Below are 17,620 nucleotides of genomic sequence, written 5' to 3' on the forward strand. Positions count from 1 at the left end.
ACAAAGGGAAGAGCTGAAAGCACTAAGCAGAAGACACAGGGGAAAAGAAAGGTGAAATCCCACATCACGGGCATTTCTGTTTAACTGCCACATCTGAGACCAGCACAGAGGAACTGCTGCCCAGCACCAAGGGCGGCACGGGGAGGCAGCTCCTGTCTTACCGCGTGCGGCCGGGCGATCTGCACCGGGTAGGACATGGCGTGCGGGGGGTAGCGCGGCTCGGTGGCACGCCAGGTCTGTGCCACGGGCTGAGTAGATCCAGACATGTCGAAAGAGCAGACGTGGCGGTGGCTGCTTCCAAATCACCAACAGAAGATTAGGAGAGCCAAGAGCTCCTCTTCATCATGAGCGTGCTTTCCTCGTCGCGCAACAACTGCAAGCAAAGAGGAAAGCGGTAGGTTAAAACTCAGTCGACCACAAGACAGCCAACACTGAGGCTTACGCGATCCCCAAAACCTGACCGCTCTCACGGTTCTCCACCAGCCCTGCTTCCTGCACGCTCCCCCTACACTGCATCCCGAGGTTCCTCCTCCAGCACCCCGTGCTGCTCGCACCTCCACGCGCCCATAACACGGTGCCCTCCTTCCAACCCCAGCAATTCCTGCACCCACACGAGGCAGGAGCCTCTGTCAGCAGGAGCCGGGCACCGCGCTGCCCACAGCTCAGGACTGAAGTGTGTCACACAGCTCCAGTGCCACATCAATACTGAATCGGCCCTTCTGATGAGAGCCAGTGCCACAGACGACACCACGGCCCAGAGGGCATTTTCACAAACTGGTCGCCCACACACACAGAGGCTTATCGTGTGTTGCAATTCCTTCTGCAGCTGCAGCACGGTTGGGAAACTAGTGGGAGAACTCCCCTTGGCCCAGAGGGAGCTGCAGGGAGCCAACGGGGCTGCAAGCTGCCCAGCTCTGCTCCACAGGGAGAGCAGCGAGCCCAAGCCAGCACAGTTCAACCGAAGCAGCAGTTGGCATGTGCAAAAACCAACAATGGGTGAGAAGAGGAAAAAAAGAGGAAGAGTTTCTTTCCCTGCAAGACCACAATCAGCCCACACTGATGGAGCGCTCACTATCTGTGCCGGGCAGGCACCTTGCTGGTTCACCCACGTCCACACAGCCAGAAACCAAACCACAAAACACAGCAACGGCTCCGGCGGCGACACGCAGCAAAGGAGATCACTGACAGAGGGGCCAAGCTTGAAAATACATCAATACATCCATCAAGGCTACAGAGGGCAGAAATGCAGAGGTATCTCAATGCTGCCACTGAAGGAGCCCAGCCCAGCACAGCCCTGCTGGTGCCACTGCGCTCATCCCCTGGGCACGCTGGTGTCTGTGGGCACGGGGCACACCAGGACCTTGGCATGCGGCCGCTCCAGGAGCGCTGCTGCGCTGGGGACGCATTGTTAACTGATTGTTTGAAGGAGAGGAATGCAAACAATAGGAACAGATTAATAGGAAATAAAACAGAAATAGCACAGCCAGGCTCTTTAAATCTGGACTGGTTGGTTACTACTTTTCTCAACTGATTTTGATGAGGAACAGACATTGTCTCACCGGAAAAGTATTTCTCCCCCCTGGTTGGAGTCTTGATCAGGGAATGTTTTATCCACAGACCTGCATTAGCCATTACAGTGCTAGGTATGAGATTTACAATCTAATTAGAAACAGGAGAAACCAAGAGGTTGCTGGCAAGCCTGCCCCAGGATGGCAACGAAGAGCTGCGGAAACTGAGGGGGGGGTTTCCAAGCTCATTTCTGCTTCCATCCAGCAAGGAGATTCCCAGATCCATACCCAACACCTCTGTGCCTTTCCCTGCCCAGGAACATCCCAAGAACCCGCTCCAAAGCAAGGCAGGATTCCTGGCCCTGATCCTTGGCTTACACACAGTGTAACAAGGGTCAAGGACTGCCTCGATTCCCCTGCCTGAAGGTGAGGGCAAGGCACTGCCAGCTCACAGAAAGTACCCACTTACCCATCCTTACAGAAGCTGTAAGGGTCCCAGTCAGAGCAGACTTCGTGAATTTAAAACATTAAAAAAAAAAAAAAAAGACACGCTGAAATAAGCTTAACAGAATATTCTATTTCTTAACCCAAATTAATGTTACTCAACTTGTGGTCTATGGATCACGGATGGCCTGCAGAAGACGTTAAAACGCAGCCCACAACATGATGGCACAAAGCCCCATCACAAGGCTGCACCACACAAGCATCCCCAGCCCAGGCATGGGCACAGCACTCAGAAGCTGACCCACGAGTTCTTTAAAGAATGGGCAGAAGCAGAAAATCATTAAGATGTAATGAAAACGATTTGAAGGACGTTCCTAAGAAACACACCAGCCCGCAATGATAATGGGTTTGTCTCACCCACACGTGCATGAAATTTTCTTGGACGACAGCTGACATTGGACACAAATATTTGTATGTACTGTATCTGTTAAGTCCTTTCAATAGGCGAGCCGGCCGCCTGCCATATATTTAAGGCTCTATTCAGAATAACAAAGCAAACAACGTCGGCGTCTGCAGCCCAGAAATCCACAGTAGCATTCAATCGCAGCAGGGTACAGAGGCTCTAAATTAAAATAGCAGCACAGGGTCAACAGGAAAGATCAGGCACATCCTGAGCTGCACGGTGTGGATGAGAGGTCACTCCAGCCCTGGGCTCAAAGCCTTTACCTGCACGGGATGCGCTGCCTTTGCAGAAGCACACACGCAGGGCTGGCTGCTCAGGGAGCGCAAGGGCCCAGCACTGCCCTGCTCCCGGATCCTTCCTGCAGTTGCTGCAGGTCGGGCTGCTCACAGCAAACCACCTCTCTCCTGTCTTTGCAGCTGTGGGCACAACACAACAGGTCTTCCTTGCTGGGAGCCGCAGTGGGAACGGCAGCCCCAGCACCAACCCCAGCACCAGGGGACTCCATTCTGCCCCTGCTGGCACCAAGAGCCATAAAGCAGGATTCAGGACTTGTGTTCCCAATCTTTCCAAGCTATTTTGGGCCTGGGATGGCGTTCCGCTCTGCCCTGAGCTGCCCTCTGCCAGTTTTCACAAGTGGAGCTGATACACAGGGCTCACGGCTCTGCAGGGCAGGGCTGGGCAAGCTGCCCTGATGGGATTTTCCCAGGAAAGGTCCTGACAGCCGACAGCGAGGAGAAAGAAACCCCCAGAGAAAGAGGGATCTGGATCCAGGCACAGACCATTCATGAAACAAAGGAGTTATTTTTAAGCGTAGGCTGGAAATAGAAGACAAACAGACCACGTGAGGCCTTTGTTGAAGATGATCCACAAAGACGAATGGAAATGCCCGAAGAGGAAACTAAAACAAAAAAAAGAGCAAACCAAACAAACGCAACCACTGGGGCACTGGGAGCTGAATGGGAAATGGGGCTGGAGGAGGAGAGGGAGAAAGGCAGTAGTGAAGGCTGAGCGGCCAGCAAGGAGGGAAGCGTAGGGTAACACAGCACAGCAGCACAGCAGGATGGACACAGCTCTGCTGCCCCCAGCAACAAGTGCTCACAGCACAGCAGGTCCATGCTGCAGGTTGCAGCTTCACAGACACACACAACTTAAAATCAAGAGGGGACAAAAAAAAGAGGCAGTTCCTCACCATCGTGCGATAACGATGACTACTTCAGCCATGCTCCCAAGCACACTAAACAGCACATTAACAGCCGTGCTGTAACAACACACAGAGCCCAGGCTGCGGCACGGGGGGAGCGCGGAGCACCTGCAAACCTTCTGCATTTATGGCACAGCACACACTGCTCATTTGGGTTTCAAACACTTTGCTTCTACCGCTGCCAAGATGGGTCCTCTGATGTCTGGGGCGCGCCGTGAGCGTTCAGTCATCTCCTCCACATCCTTTTGTTGAACAAATTACTCGGCTCAGGAGTGACACTTTTGATTATTTACATCCTGCATAAAGAGGGGAAATTCATTTTCTGGATTCCCTAAGATAAGTTCTTTGAGGCGGATCGCGCTGCTAAACATTTTCTCCTTTCACACGTTCCCAATTTCAAAGATGACAAAACATCTCCGTGTTCTAAATTATTCTTTTTCTTTCATGATCCTCTAATGATTCAGGAGTCTCGACTTCACACGAGCATCTTTGAAGAGCTCTGGCTGCCAGCATAAAAGCTGAACTGTTGTGACAAACTGCACTATTTAATGCTGCCATAGGAAGATGTGCAAAGGAGCAAAATTACCCTGGGGAACTGAAACAAAGCCTGCAAATAAATTAAATGACCTGTAAACCAAGGTACTCAGAACTGTACGACGATGCCACGCGGCTGTGCCATGAATCAGTAAATGGCAGAGCCACAGGGGCTCCCAGACCAACCCTCACCCAGCACATCCCACATCATCCTCGTGCCAACCCAACAGCTCAGGCCAGTTCTGAACCCTGCACGGGGCGCTCCTAACATCCTGAGGTGATTACAGGGCCATGAGTCAATCCTCACGTTGGTGAGGCTGGAATGACCGTTTGCTCCTGCACACATCTGCTGCTTTCATTCCTCCCTCAAAACCAAGTTCCGGCTGCCACGGCCCAGAGAAAGGAGCAGCTCATTAAGTTCATGGCAGAGCCAGGGCTGAGGTGGGAGCCATTAATTGGGCACGTTCTGCTTCCCTGTTCTGGCTAATTAACAGCTTCTGAACAGAAGGTCAAAGCCTCTGCAGAGGCACCAGAACACTTTCAACATTTGCACCAACACGCAGCAGCTCGCGGGGCAGGCAGTGTGGATCAGCATCATCAACCCATCCCCACCACGCTGCTGAGCCACGTCCCTCAGCTGCACACCTACCCTTTCCTTAAACACCTCCAGGGACAGGGGCTCCACTACCTCACAGGGCACGTTCTATCAGCCCACCCTGTTTCATGATCACTAAACTGAGATCTCTTTGTTATTAACAATTATTGCTAGCAAAAAAAAGCCCAGCTCCATGGGTGCTGCACACAGAGCTGACCTGACCTCATGGGAAGCTGTGACTTACTGTGCAGGATGGGAGCTCCTCCATCCTCCCACAGCTCTGCTTTCAGGGGTGTGGAATGGCTTAATTATGCCCCTCGAGGTAGGAAGAAGTCACTTGTCTTTAAACACTCAGGCTTTTATTGAGTTAACATGTTTTAACAAGGTCACAGCTCCACTGGTAAACTCTTACCCAACGGGGAATTTGCTGCTTCCCCCCCCCCTCACAATTAATCAGCATCTCCCATGACTTCACTCTGAGGCCGGGCTTACATGCTCTGCAGGCAAAAAGTCAAGAAAATAATACTCAAGCAGTCAGAAATGGCAAATCAACCTTCGCTTCCTTCATCACATCAAACAAGCAAACCCACCCTGCCTCCTGCAGCCCGAGTGCATCCCAGGAGCACAGGCAGCCCCAGGGGCAGCCACCAGCTGCACTTGGCAGCTTTTGCTCTTTGCCCACTTGAGCATCCCTCGGCAGCAGCTCCCAACCTCAGCATCCATCAGACAGAGTAATTTTAATTTCTCCTTGTGCAGATCTGCACAGCTTTGGCCGAATGTGCTTTCAAATCAGGACTGCTTGAGCCGGAGCGGGTTCTTCCTCCAGCTCAGATATCCCATTACACAGCTCATCCCCACGGCCAGCTCCGTGCAGCTCAGGCAGATGGAAAGCTGAACAGCTCGTGGAAAAAATGCTTCTAATACACAGACAACGGTAGAAAATACAGTTTCCATCAACCTAAAAGCCATTTCAGACCCTTGGTCTGTTTTATGAGCTACCATACGTCCGGTCACAATTTAAAAGTTACAAATAGTTTATATGTGCTCAACCAATCATTAGATGGGTGTTCTAATAAAAGGCTCCATCAGTTGTTGTGGGCTGCAGCTCTAAGGCAGCTACCAGCTTCTCAGTCACCTGCAGCACCTCCGGCCGGGTCCTTCCTCTGCTGCAGGACACCCCAGCACTCAGCCCTGCAGAACACGGCGTGCTGTCTGCCAGCTGTCCACCACTCATATGCAGACTTTCACGTCAGTACAGGCTATTCACGGTCACATTTCCTGCAGGTGATGTTCAAAATACAAATGAAACACCGACAAGCACTAAGAAGCAGTCCTTTGGGACGGCGCTGGAGAATATTTAATAAAGCCAAAAGCTGCAGGCTAATTTCCCCCGAGAGTTCCCACTTAGAGCCTGTCGCAGTGAGGATCCATCACAGACAGCTCCGATTCACCCACGGCAGAGAGGAAAAGAGCCCATCTGTGGGAGCAGCTGGGGCCGCGGGCAGCCCCCAGGCCTGGGGGAGCTGCAGGGCAGCAGGGATTGCACCGTGCGGCCCCATGGGGAGAAGGGAACAGCATCTCCCATCCGCAGCCCTAAGAAGTGGAGTTCAGGTCACTGTGCCTTATGCAACCGCAGCCACTCCGGGGGGGATAAGATCAGCTGCTAAGCAGGATTACAAATTTATCTTCCCACAGTAGTGCGATCTTCTGCAAATAATCGTATCATGGAAATTAATGCAGAAGGTTTTTAAGAACCGGACTTCAAATTCCCAGTACAATCACAGAAATCAGAATCTCTTCAATGTGAGGGCAACACATGCCCGTGCGCTCCTCCCCATCAGTTATGGTGTGGGGATCACAGGTGCAAAAAGCAAACAGACCCAGCAGAGTGGCAACAGGAGGTGTGAGGGCAGACTGGGTGCCACCGGGTGCTGGGTGAGGCCCAGCAGGGAGCTGGGACAGGCTGTGCTCGGGCTCCTGGCTGCACCTTCAGAACTGACACGGCCATAGCATAAGGCATCCGGCACCTTATGAGAAGAGAAGGGATTTTTGCGCTCCTGTTCTCTACCGGCATCCAGCAGGAGTGGCCCACAGAGTTAAGCTGGCAGAACACGACCCTATGAGCTCACAGTACAGGTACAAAGCTTTAAACCAACATGGAACTTGCAAATAACCTTCCAGAGACCACAGCCGAAATCCACAAGCCTCCATGCCTGGACTCCAACCTCGTGGGTTTGCGGTTGGATCAGAAGTGTTTCCCAAAACTGGAAATCTTGCTGGAAATCAAGAGCAGTACATGCAAATAACACAGTTCAGAGATGCAGGACTCCTGGTTTCCCATGCACACAGACTGCATCGCATCCTGATGGCCCCAGCAGACAGCGGCCGACTGCTTCGTCAGTGACATCACTGGAGACTGGATGGGGAGAAGCCCCACAGGCACCCCGCTGCTCTTTGCAGCAGTACAGCAGCCATCAAGCAGATGCTTAAAAAATGCAGAATGACGTTCAAATGACATCTATCCATAAATCAGCCCAAACCACAAACATCTGAAGAAGATTTTCACTTCATCCAATTTACTGTAATCTCTCTCTGGTTAAAATGACAGAAACGTCAAAATGGGACTTTACTCCTCTGTCAAAGCATCTCACGGTGAAAAGGAAAATAAGCAGGCGCACACACGCAGCACCGCTTATTAGGTTAGAAATGTCCAAACCGCGCTTTGATTCTCAGTTCTGACAGTCACACCCACACGCTGCGCCCTTCTGTTCCCCGCCGCTTCCCCCAGGAGCCGGCACTGAGCACATGTTTGATGCTGAGCACCATCAAGGCCAGGAAAAGTCACCCATGTTCTGCTCCCGGTGACCCAGCGCTCACCTCCGCCCCGCACCACACAGAGTGCAGCCTTATGACCATCAGGTACCAGGAAGAGGGCGTTCTGCTTCCACGCCAAAACCGATAATCCAACCAACCAACCTTTAATTGCTTCCCTCCTTTCTCCACGTTAATTAGCAAACGGGATAATTGACTGTGCCTGGGAGTTCAGCACGTGTGTGCCCACAACCCTACTGCTCTCTGTGAGCCTGTGTGTATTTTTCCTGAGCGGTCACAAAAATTAAGCCATTACCCAAGAGACTGAGAAGGCAAAAGAAAAATATCCACTGTCAGAAGCAGGGTCTTCGTGCATTATTTAACGGGAACTCCGTTGGCAAAACCGGTGTTGTTTTCATATAAAAGCTAATAGAAATTGTACCTCCAGGTGTCAAAACACTGATGGTAATTCCTGCTGCCTCAGACATCTTGATGTTTCAATTTTAGCAGTGTGAGGAGCCTGCAGGGAATCCAAGAGGGTAAAGTGCTCGTGCTCAAAGAGAAGCGGAGAGAAGGAGAGCCTTTTATTTCTTCTTAAAGGGCTCAAGGGAACAGTTCCACTCGCTGGAATTATCAGATCTGGTTCTCCTGCTCCTTCCCTTCCTTGAAAGAGGAAAGAGCACGGCGGGCTAACAAGGAGCGACTGTGTTGTGTGGACAGGAAAAAAAATCAACCAGGCTGCAAAGCAGCAGCACAGAGACAAAGAGCAACTGCACAGGGATGGTGCTGGGGTGCAGCAGCGGTTGCCATTAGTGGGATGCTGATATGGCTTCCAGAGCAGCTGTGATGGAACATGTTTTCCCTGCCTAGAAGCACAGTAGTGTGCTGGACCCCTGTGCTACCTCCCACCAGCACTCTGCTGTGGATGAGCAGCACTGCACCTCTGCTACACACTGCCAGTATATGGAGCCCACAGCTGCCACCCGCAACCTGCGCCCCTGCTGTAGTCACAGAATGGCTTGGGCTGGAAGGGACCTAAAGACCACTCAGCTCCAGCCCCAGTCATGTTCAGGGCAGCTACCTACTGTTTGCCTTTCAAAAGCAGCTTTATTTCCCAGTGTCAGCTAACGAAAGCATCTCCCAGGCCTTCCTTCCAGGCCTTCCCAAAGCAGCTCTACTTCTCACTCTTTCAATTACCTGCACACCTCCCATCATCTGCTGTTCCTCTTTCTGACACAGCAAAGCTTTGATTTCTGGGCAGCAGCAGAGCCAGTGGGATCACACAGAACTGATGCAGCCCACTGTACTGCCAAGAGCAGCAGCAGGACAGTAGGAGCCAGAGGTGCACCCAGGATCCTCGCGCTGTGCACTGTATTACAAACCAGCCTAAGTGAGACAGTAAATATGCTCTGAGAGAAGAGCCATTCATACAGCATATACAAAACTGTGCTTTCATACCTATGCTGAATTATCCATGTCCCTACTCCACACAGCAGCTCCACACACAGCCCAGCACCGAGCAGCAGGTCCCCAAACCTGCAGCCAGGGAGTCCCCATGGGTTGCAGCACTCATACCACCAAGCCAAGAACTCAGGGCAGTGGGGAAGAAAACAACAGCTCAGGAATTTGCAAGCAGCTCTGCACCGTGCTCAAGAAAATAAACAATTTTTCCCTGCAGCCGCTCGGTCGGGGACACAAAGGTCCCAGAGAGATCCTCGGTGAGGTCATGAACTCTCACACCCTGCTGAGCAGCCTGCTTCAGAAACAGCACTGAGGAAATTCCCAAAGAAAAGTACATGGACACAAGAGCGAGTTCAGCCCAGCAGTGCCAGAACTGTGCCAGCCACCTCCGGCCGTGCTCAGCCCCGCACACTGCTCCTCCCTGCTCCCCCTCCTCGCAGCTGCACCCCAAGCGGTCCCCAGCCCACGGAGCCCCTCACTCAGGTGCTGCTTACAGCCCAGCTGTGCCCCAGGGCTCCTGGCACGGCGCAGGGACGCCGGCCGCCTTCTCGCCCCTCCTGCCATGGCTCACAATGCACGGCACAAACTTTAAGAGGCAATGACCTCATCGGGGCTGGGAAGAGGAAGGAGGGGGAGCTGGCGACGTGCCACCTTCTCATTTTTTCAAATTAAGAAAATAATAATAATAATAATTAACCAGAGAAAGCTCATTTCACCAGGATAACAAAGATGCAATAAAGAAATCCCATTGGACCAGGCAGCACCCGGAGCGCTGCACCCTGCAGCCACAACCCGCAGCCAGCGCCGTGCCGAGCGCAGCTCCAGGCGGTCCAACAGCTCTGCCCGGGCGTGCGATGCTCCGCCATGCCGAACACACACGGAGCATGTGTGCAGACATGGGACACATGAATTCTGCACACTCACACATTTTATATCCTCGTATTACTGATGTTACAGATTCACGCATACATTACTCATAACTGTTAAGAACAGAACATGCAGTTCATCCTGGCACGAAGCCCGGAGGAAGAAAAAAAAAAAAACAAAAAACACACAAAAACCTTGCAGTAACAAATTAACTCAAATCGAGTCCAATAGTATCTGCAGTAGGAGTTAAATAGTATTAAGGTTATTGAATAATTTGGTCCAGCACCGTGCATCCCCACCAACATGAGCTGTGCCTGCTCCTGAAAGGGGCATTCATTGCCCCGCGGCGCTGCCCCACACTCCGGAGCTTCTGCCTGTCCTGAACATGCACAGCAGCCACAGGAAACACGTGAAGCACCATTTATCTCTGTAGAATGCATCAGATAAACCCTCACCTACACCAGCCCTACATCTTCTGTGCGTTTCAAGCTGGGGCCAAGCACGGGAGCACGGGCCGGGATTGCACCGAAACAGCACAGCACTGTATGTTGCTGCACAGAGGTGTCCCACTGTCACACTGCACTCCGATAGCAATGTCAGCCCTGCAGGCACGGGCTGAGAGTGCAACTCTGCAGCAGGTCCCCCATGCAGTGAAGGAAGATGCCAGAATCACAGCAATCTACAGCTTTGATACGCTTTTTAACTGCTACAGCAAGTTTGTGGCGCATCAAAGCATTCTTTTCCATAGCCCTCCACAAACAGGCTTCCTAGTTTTACACCCAGCGCCAGTGGGATTTAACAAGACACGGTTGGAATGTGATTCTGAAGGAGACATGAGTGGAAGGACACGAGGAACAGCTCAGCCCACACCTCCCCACCACCCCACACCAAGCCGCAGCTCTCCAGCACGGCCCCGCAATCCCCACAGGACAGGGCAGGAGACTCCAGCACCAGGAGCACCTCCCCATTGCCCCCACCCACAGGGAGAGTTCTGCGAGCAGTTTGCCAGCAATCACTGCCTTTATGCAACAGCCAGCACAAAAACAGCAGCTGCAAACTCCCACTGGCCTGACCGAAGTCAAAACACACCGTGCGCTGCTTTTCAGGCAAACCCAAATTACAGCGTCGTCTGCTGACTGTTCCAGGGACGAACAAACCCACATTAATTACAGGCTAACTTTGCAATTCACCTCTCCGGAGCACCGAACATCAGCAAAACTGCTCTGATTGCGCTGACAAATCTGTCTCCAGCCAGCATGGCAATGCGTGAGACCAGTAGGTTGAGAGGAGAGAAAGCAAGAAAAGAAAGCACATGAAAACTTTCCCCCTCTCCCACCACCTTCCCAAAAAACCACATGCTGTCCACCAGTGACGGACAGGATCTGCACAGGAAGCAGCACGGCACGGGGACACACAGCTCATCCCCTCCAGCAAGAGGCTGCTCCCGGCCTCCAGCCCCAGCAGCGCTCCGGTGTCGTGGGGCCAAGTCCCAGTTTCTCAAAGGAACTTCTTTCTGCCGTGGCCTATTTCCTATTTCGGCCCGCCGCAGACAGAACGCCTCCGAAAGGAGAGCGGTGCGGGGCACTCACCCGGCAGCATCCCGCAGCCCTCCCGCATCCTGCGCGGCCAGCGTCGCGGCTGCAAAATAAATAAATAAGAGAGGCCACACAGCCTTAGAATCGAGCTGGAAATGAAATGGAAAGCCTGTAATTATTTCTCAATGCTCCTGCCAGTCTCAGCCTATAAACACAGTGGATTACATAAGTCCACCCCTCCTGTTTTGAAGCCAAAAGTATGAGCTTTTCCTCCAGCTCTGGCAGCCAGTAATAATTCCTCGTAGCCATGGTGACGCTGGCTGGCTTCCAGCAGACAATGGGGGAGCTGAAATACTGCGAGGCCTTTTTATAGCTTTGCTCTGAAACCCTCTAAAATATTAGCTATCTCCTGGCCAACCCGGCCCGACGGCCCCACGTTAACCATCTCCTCCCCACGGCGCGGATGCGGGCGGTGCGAAGGGGCCGCTTCCCCCCGGCCACGGCGCTGCTTTCACACATCGGCAACGTTTCCGATTTAATGGGTTTGTTGACTTCTCACCACGCGCCGAAATCCCAGCCAGGAGGGACTGCAGCACAGCATCTGCAGTCAGCGCCGCGGGCTGAGCGAGGGCTGCGTCTGCTCCTGCAGCTCAGCAGGTACGTTCCTGCTGCTGCGCGAGCTGCGCACGAGGCATCCGGCGAGTTTGGAGAGAGAGCAGCCAGACAGCAAAACAACAGTGGTGCGTGCCGTGCTGTCTCATGGGAGCGGGGCTGAGGCTCGCGGGCTGCAGGGAAGCACGGCGCTTCCCACGTCCCAAGGAGCTCCTCCACCTTCCTGGAGCTGTGGGAAGTGCTGCAGAACCTCCCTGTGCCTTATGGCAGAGGCACGGCAATGTCTGCCTGCAAAAACAGCCCCAGACCGCAGCCGCTGTGAGGACAGCACAGACCCACCTGAGCAGAAGCTGCTCGCTGCACCTCCCTGTAATGCTCACCCCAGGGCTGGGAGATCCTGTGATCCTGTGCTGAATTTTGCAAGTTAGCAAATAAGTGAGGAAAACAATAGAAATTAAAGAGAAAATTAAAAAATAGCAGAGCCAAAGCCACCACAAAAATACAGCGAGCTCACTTGGGAGCGCTCAGAACGGTGCTGCAGTGCTCCCAGCATGGCCATAGAAGCCCCAGGAGTGCTGGGGGTGGTGGCAGTGGCACAGGCAGGCCCAACAAGCCTGCAGTGTTCACATGGGGAAGGCTGAGTGCATGGCCTTCGGGAGCCGTCAGCATCCAGAGACCAGAAGGCAAACAAAAAGCAACACAGCTTTCTAAATCTTGTTCAACTGGAGAGCACAATTATCTTTTTCTTTTTTTTAATGCGCCAAGGTGATAATATTGCTCAGAGCTTTGGTTGCATTGATTATTTGACAGGGACAAATACGGCACCACGCTAATGCAGACCACAAAGGTTCCTCAGTACCTGAGTCTGGCAGGCTCACTCCTTGCTACAAAGCTGCATTTCCCTATGCCAAAGAAAAGCAGTTTGCACAGAAACTATCTCAAGGAGTAAAAAAAAAACCAAAAAGTCAAGCAGTCCTCTTCCAGCTCAGCACAGATCAGGATGTGGCAAACCCCCACAGAAGTCGGTTCTCACAACAAACCCCCAGGGCCAGGAGCAGCGGTCACTGCTCCAATAACGGGATGCACGGAGAGCTGCCGCCGTGCCAGGGAAGCCACACGTGGGGAAACGGTGCTGTGCTGTGTGCTGGGCTGAGCTGAAGCTGAAAAACAAAGGCGATGTTTCCTCCTGGCTCTGACGTATCCCACACACGCGCCTGCAGCTGCAACGGGCCGCAGGAAAGGGATAGAAGTGAGCTCAGAGCTAACAAGGAATAACTCAGGATAAACCTTGCTGCCCTCCCACAGCCCAGCCCTGCTGCTCTGGGCAGGGAGCATCCCCGCATCGATCCCAGGCACTCAGATGTGTGATCCAAAATGGGGAACAACAACTGCAAACCCTGCTTCAACTTCAAAATGGCAGCCCAGCGCACGCCGCTCCGCTCAGACCCTAATTAAAGAGGCTATTCTTTACAGCTGGAGCCACTCCAACTCCCATTGTTAAATTTAAAATAAAATCCTGCAAGCCCACTGCATCTGTAAGACATTAAAACATTCAGTACTGACTTCTTTATTCAGCTTTAAGACATCATTTAATGATTTCTTCCTCTCAAACCCTAAATCTAAGGATTTAAGGAAAACGACCAACAGCACCTTTCAAAGGATACGTTTTTTTCCTCCAAAGGAACTGCCATAATATTCATGACCCATAACAATATAAAACTAATTGAAAATGCTCATCGTGTACAGTTTCTAGACCTGCAAGACCAGGATGCACCCAACTGCAGGTTGGATGCATCAGGACAAAGCAGGCCCCATAACACAGAGGCCAGCTCCAGATACAATCTATTCATGCCTAGGGAGAAAACAAGAAACAAGCAGCTCTGACCACAGAAAATCACCACAAGCACAAGAAAAATGTATCAGGAAGCCAATTCTGGTCATTGCTAACAGCACTATGGAACCACAAGGCAGAACCTTGCTACGGTTAGCACCGTCAAAGCAAGGTAGCTCGCTGTTTCTCCAGGTCCCTTTGGGCCAGGACCACATGCAATCCCAGCACCCAGGCTCTGGAAGAGACACTGGGCCACAGCAAGGAGTCCCAGCACGAGGACCTGGAGAAGAACCAGCCAACCCTTGCAAAGTCAACTGGAGTCCCCATCCCCGCACCAGGAGCAGGACTCCAATGCTGGTCTCCAGCACATTACCTGTCAGCAGCTTCTAACATGTGCTGGCAGGCCCTGCCAAGCTTCACTTTTCCATGAAGCCCAAACAGCTTTAATGGCACTGCTGTTATTCCTCCTGTCAGCAGTTCCACACCCCAGAGACACCTTGGGGCAGCAGAAGGAAGAAGAGAAGACCCAAAGCTTAACAAACCAGAGTGCAGTTTCGGAAGCAGAGGATGCCCATGGCAACTGCTGTGCTGAAAACATGGAAAGGCAGCGAGGATTGCAGAAAGCCCCAGGAAGTTATTTCAAACAGTTCCCACAGCTAATTAAACTGTTCAGTCATGCACGCTCTAAAGTTCATAAAATTATTAAAAGAAAATAATCACAAAAACAAATACAAAAGCTTGACAGTTAGTGGAAGCAGCTCTGGTCGATCTCCTCTCCCCACCTGCCAAGTCATTCTATGGCACAGAAGCAAACCCTTTGGCAACCAGTCCAAAGACATGGCCACGGCTGTGGGGAAGAGTTAGCCAGCCTTCACTCCATGAGCCAAAGCCTTCAGAGCACACCCAGCCTGGCAGACCTGCCCCTGCTAGCAGGGAGAAAGCTCGGCATGGGCCAAGATGCGTCTCCAGGAACCCATCCTGACGTCAGGAAGCACTGCCTGCACGTGCAAAACAAGGAAGCACGTGGCACGTACGTATGAACTGAAAGACACTGGATGGGGAACACAAAGAGGAGAGGAGATGGAAAGACAATTCATCCAAGCATCTATGTGAGAGCTGGCAATCCCAGGCAGCCTTCCTCTTGATGGATCAAGAGACTCTACAGAAAAATGTGCACTTAATGAGTCCATGTCAGCGGAGCAGAACTGAGTGTACACACACCCAGAGCTGGCACAATGGCAAAGGGCCACAGAGGGAGAAAATCCACATTGGTGAGATAGCTTAAAAGGAGAAGGAAAAAGCAGAGGGGAGCAGGGGAAGCATTTCATCATGCCTTTTTAGAGCAATGAATTAGAAGGAAAGAAAAACAGAACTAAGGACATGATCCAGAGCTGTGCTACAACACTAACTCCTCTCAATTGTTTCAGCAAGCTCTGGGTTGTGCCCTTGCCAAAGGCACTGCCCAAGCTATTTAAAAAAAAAAACATTGAAAAGGCACCAAGAACTACACCCCTGAATGGCACACCACTACAGACCCTTACGTACTTCCTAAGAGCTGGGACACAGCAGCAGAAGATGCAGGAGGCCACTTAAACCAAGCATGACCTAATAGTTACTGCAAGCAAAGCAAGAACACAGTTGTATGGTCAACAGCCAGTTACAAAATACATCAAATCCCAGAAAAAAAACAAACCCCAAAACAAACCAACCACCCCCACCAGGCTCAGGCCGAATGTGGAAACGGGAGGCAAGTGACATCAGAGGAAGTACGAACATGGCTCTTGTGCAAGCCATAAGGCTTGGTACAGATTGGAGGACACAGGCCTGGCTGCCAGCCAGCAGATGTGGTCGTCACAAGGGTTTTGAAACAAGGCTGAAATCCATAGAAACATTCCAACTGATTTCTTAATTCAGGAAATGGTGAGCCTGTAGCCCACAGCCTCTTTCAGAGGCCTTATTTGCAGTCTGAAATGGAAATATCCCACCAACAACAAAGACAACATCAAAGCAAGGACAGGGCTGTCCACGGCCATGCCATTCGGGTGCCTTCCAAGCGCACCACTACTTTCTGTTACCTCTGGTTACCTCTGCCTCCTTCCACTCACACACCCATGGGCCATTCTCCTCTGCTCACTCTGCCCTCTTCATCTTCAGTGTTTACAATAAGAAAGCTGTGACAAAGGCAGGCTCAATCCGGTCACTGCGAATACTCCAAACGCAGGACGGCTGAGGGGTAGTGCAGACCAGTCATATGCTTCCATATTTTGTCCCCAGGAGCTCGGCCAACCCATTTAGCAACAGAGCAGGACTCTAATAATAGACACCAGGATACAGAGGAGGTGAATGTACACAAGACAAAAATAAACCCCAGCCTTGCTATAATTTTAATACAGGAGCTAAACTGGGAAGCGATAAATGAAGCCAGTTTCCACTGTTGAGTCAAGATGAAAATCTAACTCCCAATGTCCCAAGAGCAAACACGCTGAAAACTGGATGGGAAACTTGCAGAAAGCCAGACGATTGGACGAGTGTGTAAATACGTTTCTCATTATTGGAACTGACACAAAAAAAAAACCCACTCCAGTTTTCCAGGACAACAAGGAGCAGACATTAAGCAACTGTGCATGTTCCCAAGCACCCCGTGCCCGCAGATGTGGGGCTCACATCTCTTACATAAGCTGCTTCCAGCTCCCTGAAAGCTGTGTAGCTGCATGGAGGCTCAGTTTGATCTCAGTAAATGATCTCCAATTAAAGCTTTAATGCGCTCATACGCAGCCATAAACTCCTACATACATTTTTCCTTTATGAGCTTATGCCCGTCTCCAGCCTGCACGGTTAACCACACTCCCCCCACAGCCCTGACTATGCTTTAGAGAACCAACCCTGGTGTTTAATGAGATGAACAATTTCCACACAGAAGCCATACGAGCGATACCTCTTCCCACAGGAAGGCCCTGTGGAGGGAAGAGGAGCCTCAAAGAGCTCACAACCTGGAGCCACGTGCCAGGCTGGACACCAGCATCTCCTGCATGACCCGGTGGGCCCAGCACAGCGTGCTGCAGCCGGGCCAAGCACCGGATCCCTTCTCTGCTGACAGACTGCTCAGCCCTCTCCTTCCATAAAAAACAGCCCTGCCCACTGCTTTGAAGTCCATGAGAAGGCACAACCAGTGGTTAACCATGATCGCCCTTCTTCAGGTGACGTTTGATTGAAAGAAAGTCCTCAGCAGGTGGCTAACAGAATGATGCGGGCACGAGGAGCTGCTCAGAAACCGCGGCCCTCACACTGAAGTCCAAGCAGGATGGCCCTCAAGCCAGCAGCTACGTTCAGACTCTATTCAGGGAAGTGGAACTGGACCAGGCTAAGTTTCATTACCTCTGCTCATCCTCTACAAGGAGAAATCAGCCACGTGCAGGATGGAGGAGCCCATATACACCAACCCACTGCGATCCAGCACGCTTTGCTGAAGGTCCTTCGTCACGCACACAAGGTGCACTGCTATCTAGTAATCTGAGGAGACATCCACAGGTTCTTCAGCCTCCTCTAGAAACTGAGATTCAACAGGAAACCACAAATACATCAGGCAATTAATTTTTCTTTACCAAATGTTTTCAGTCATGTCGCAATTGTAACAGCAAGCAAACTACTTGGGTTCCTTCCAGTCCTTGTGCAACCGCGTTCCTCATTTTTCTTTTTATTAAATAATCTGACTGAGATTTTAAAGAAGAATTTAAAACAAGTAAGGAAGTCCGTACCAA

At 51.7% G+C, this 17,620-nt stretch overlaps 1 protein-coding gene across 16 annotated transcripts in view; it reads right to left on the reverse strand.

Moving 5' to 3' along the window:
- Positions 1–17,620, reverse strand: part of NCOR2 (nuclear receptor corepressor 2) — a 163,947-nt gene that overhangs the window by 117,574 nt on the left and 28,753 nt on the right. For 11 of the 16 annotated variants that reach the window (XM_052691171.1, XM_052691170.1, XM_052691168.1 and 8 more), the window contains exon 2: positions 162–373. In XM_052691171.1, the coding sequence (XP_052547131.1) occupies positions 162–266 (105 nt within the window). In that variant the 5' untranslated portion in view covers positions 267–373. Of the gene's footprint in view, positions 1–161; positions 374–11,473; positions 11,491–17,620 lie in introns of those variants that run through there. The other 5 variants (XM_052691181.1, XM_052691179.1, XM_052691178.1 and 2 more) reach the window with 1 other exon arrangement.

This window comes from Tympanuchus pallidicinctus, unplaced genomic scaffold, assembly GCF_026119805.1.
Source record: "Tympanuchus pallidicinctus isolate F22 unplaced genomic scaffold, pur_lepc_1.0 scaffold28, whole genome shotgun sequence".
In the NCBI taxonomy this organism is placed as follows: Eukaryota; Metazoa; Chordata; class Aves; order Galliformes; family Phasianidae; genus Tympanuchus; species Tympanuchus pallidicinctus.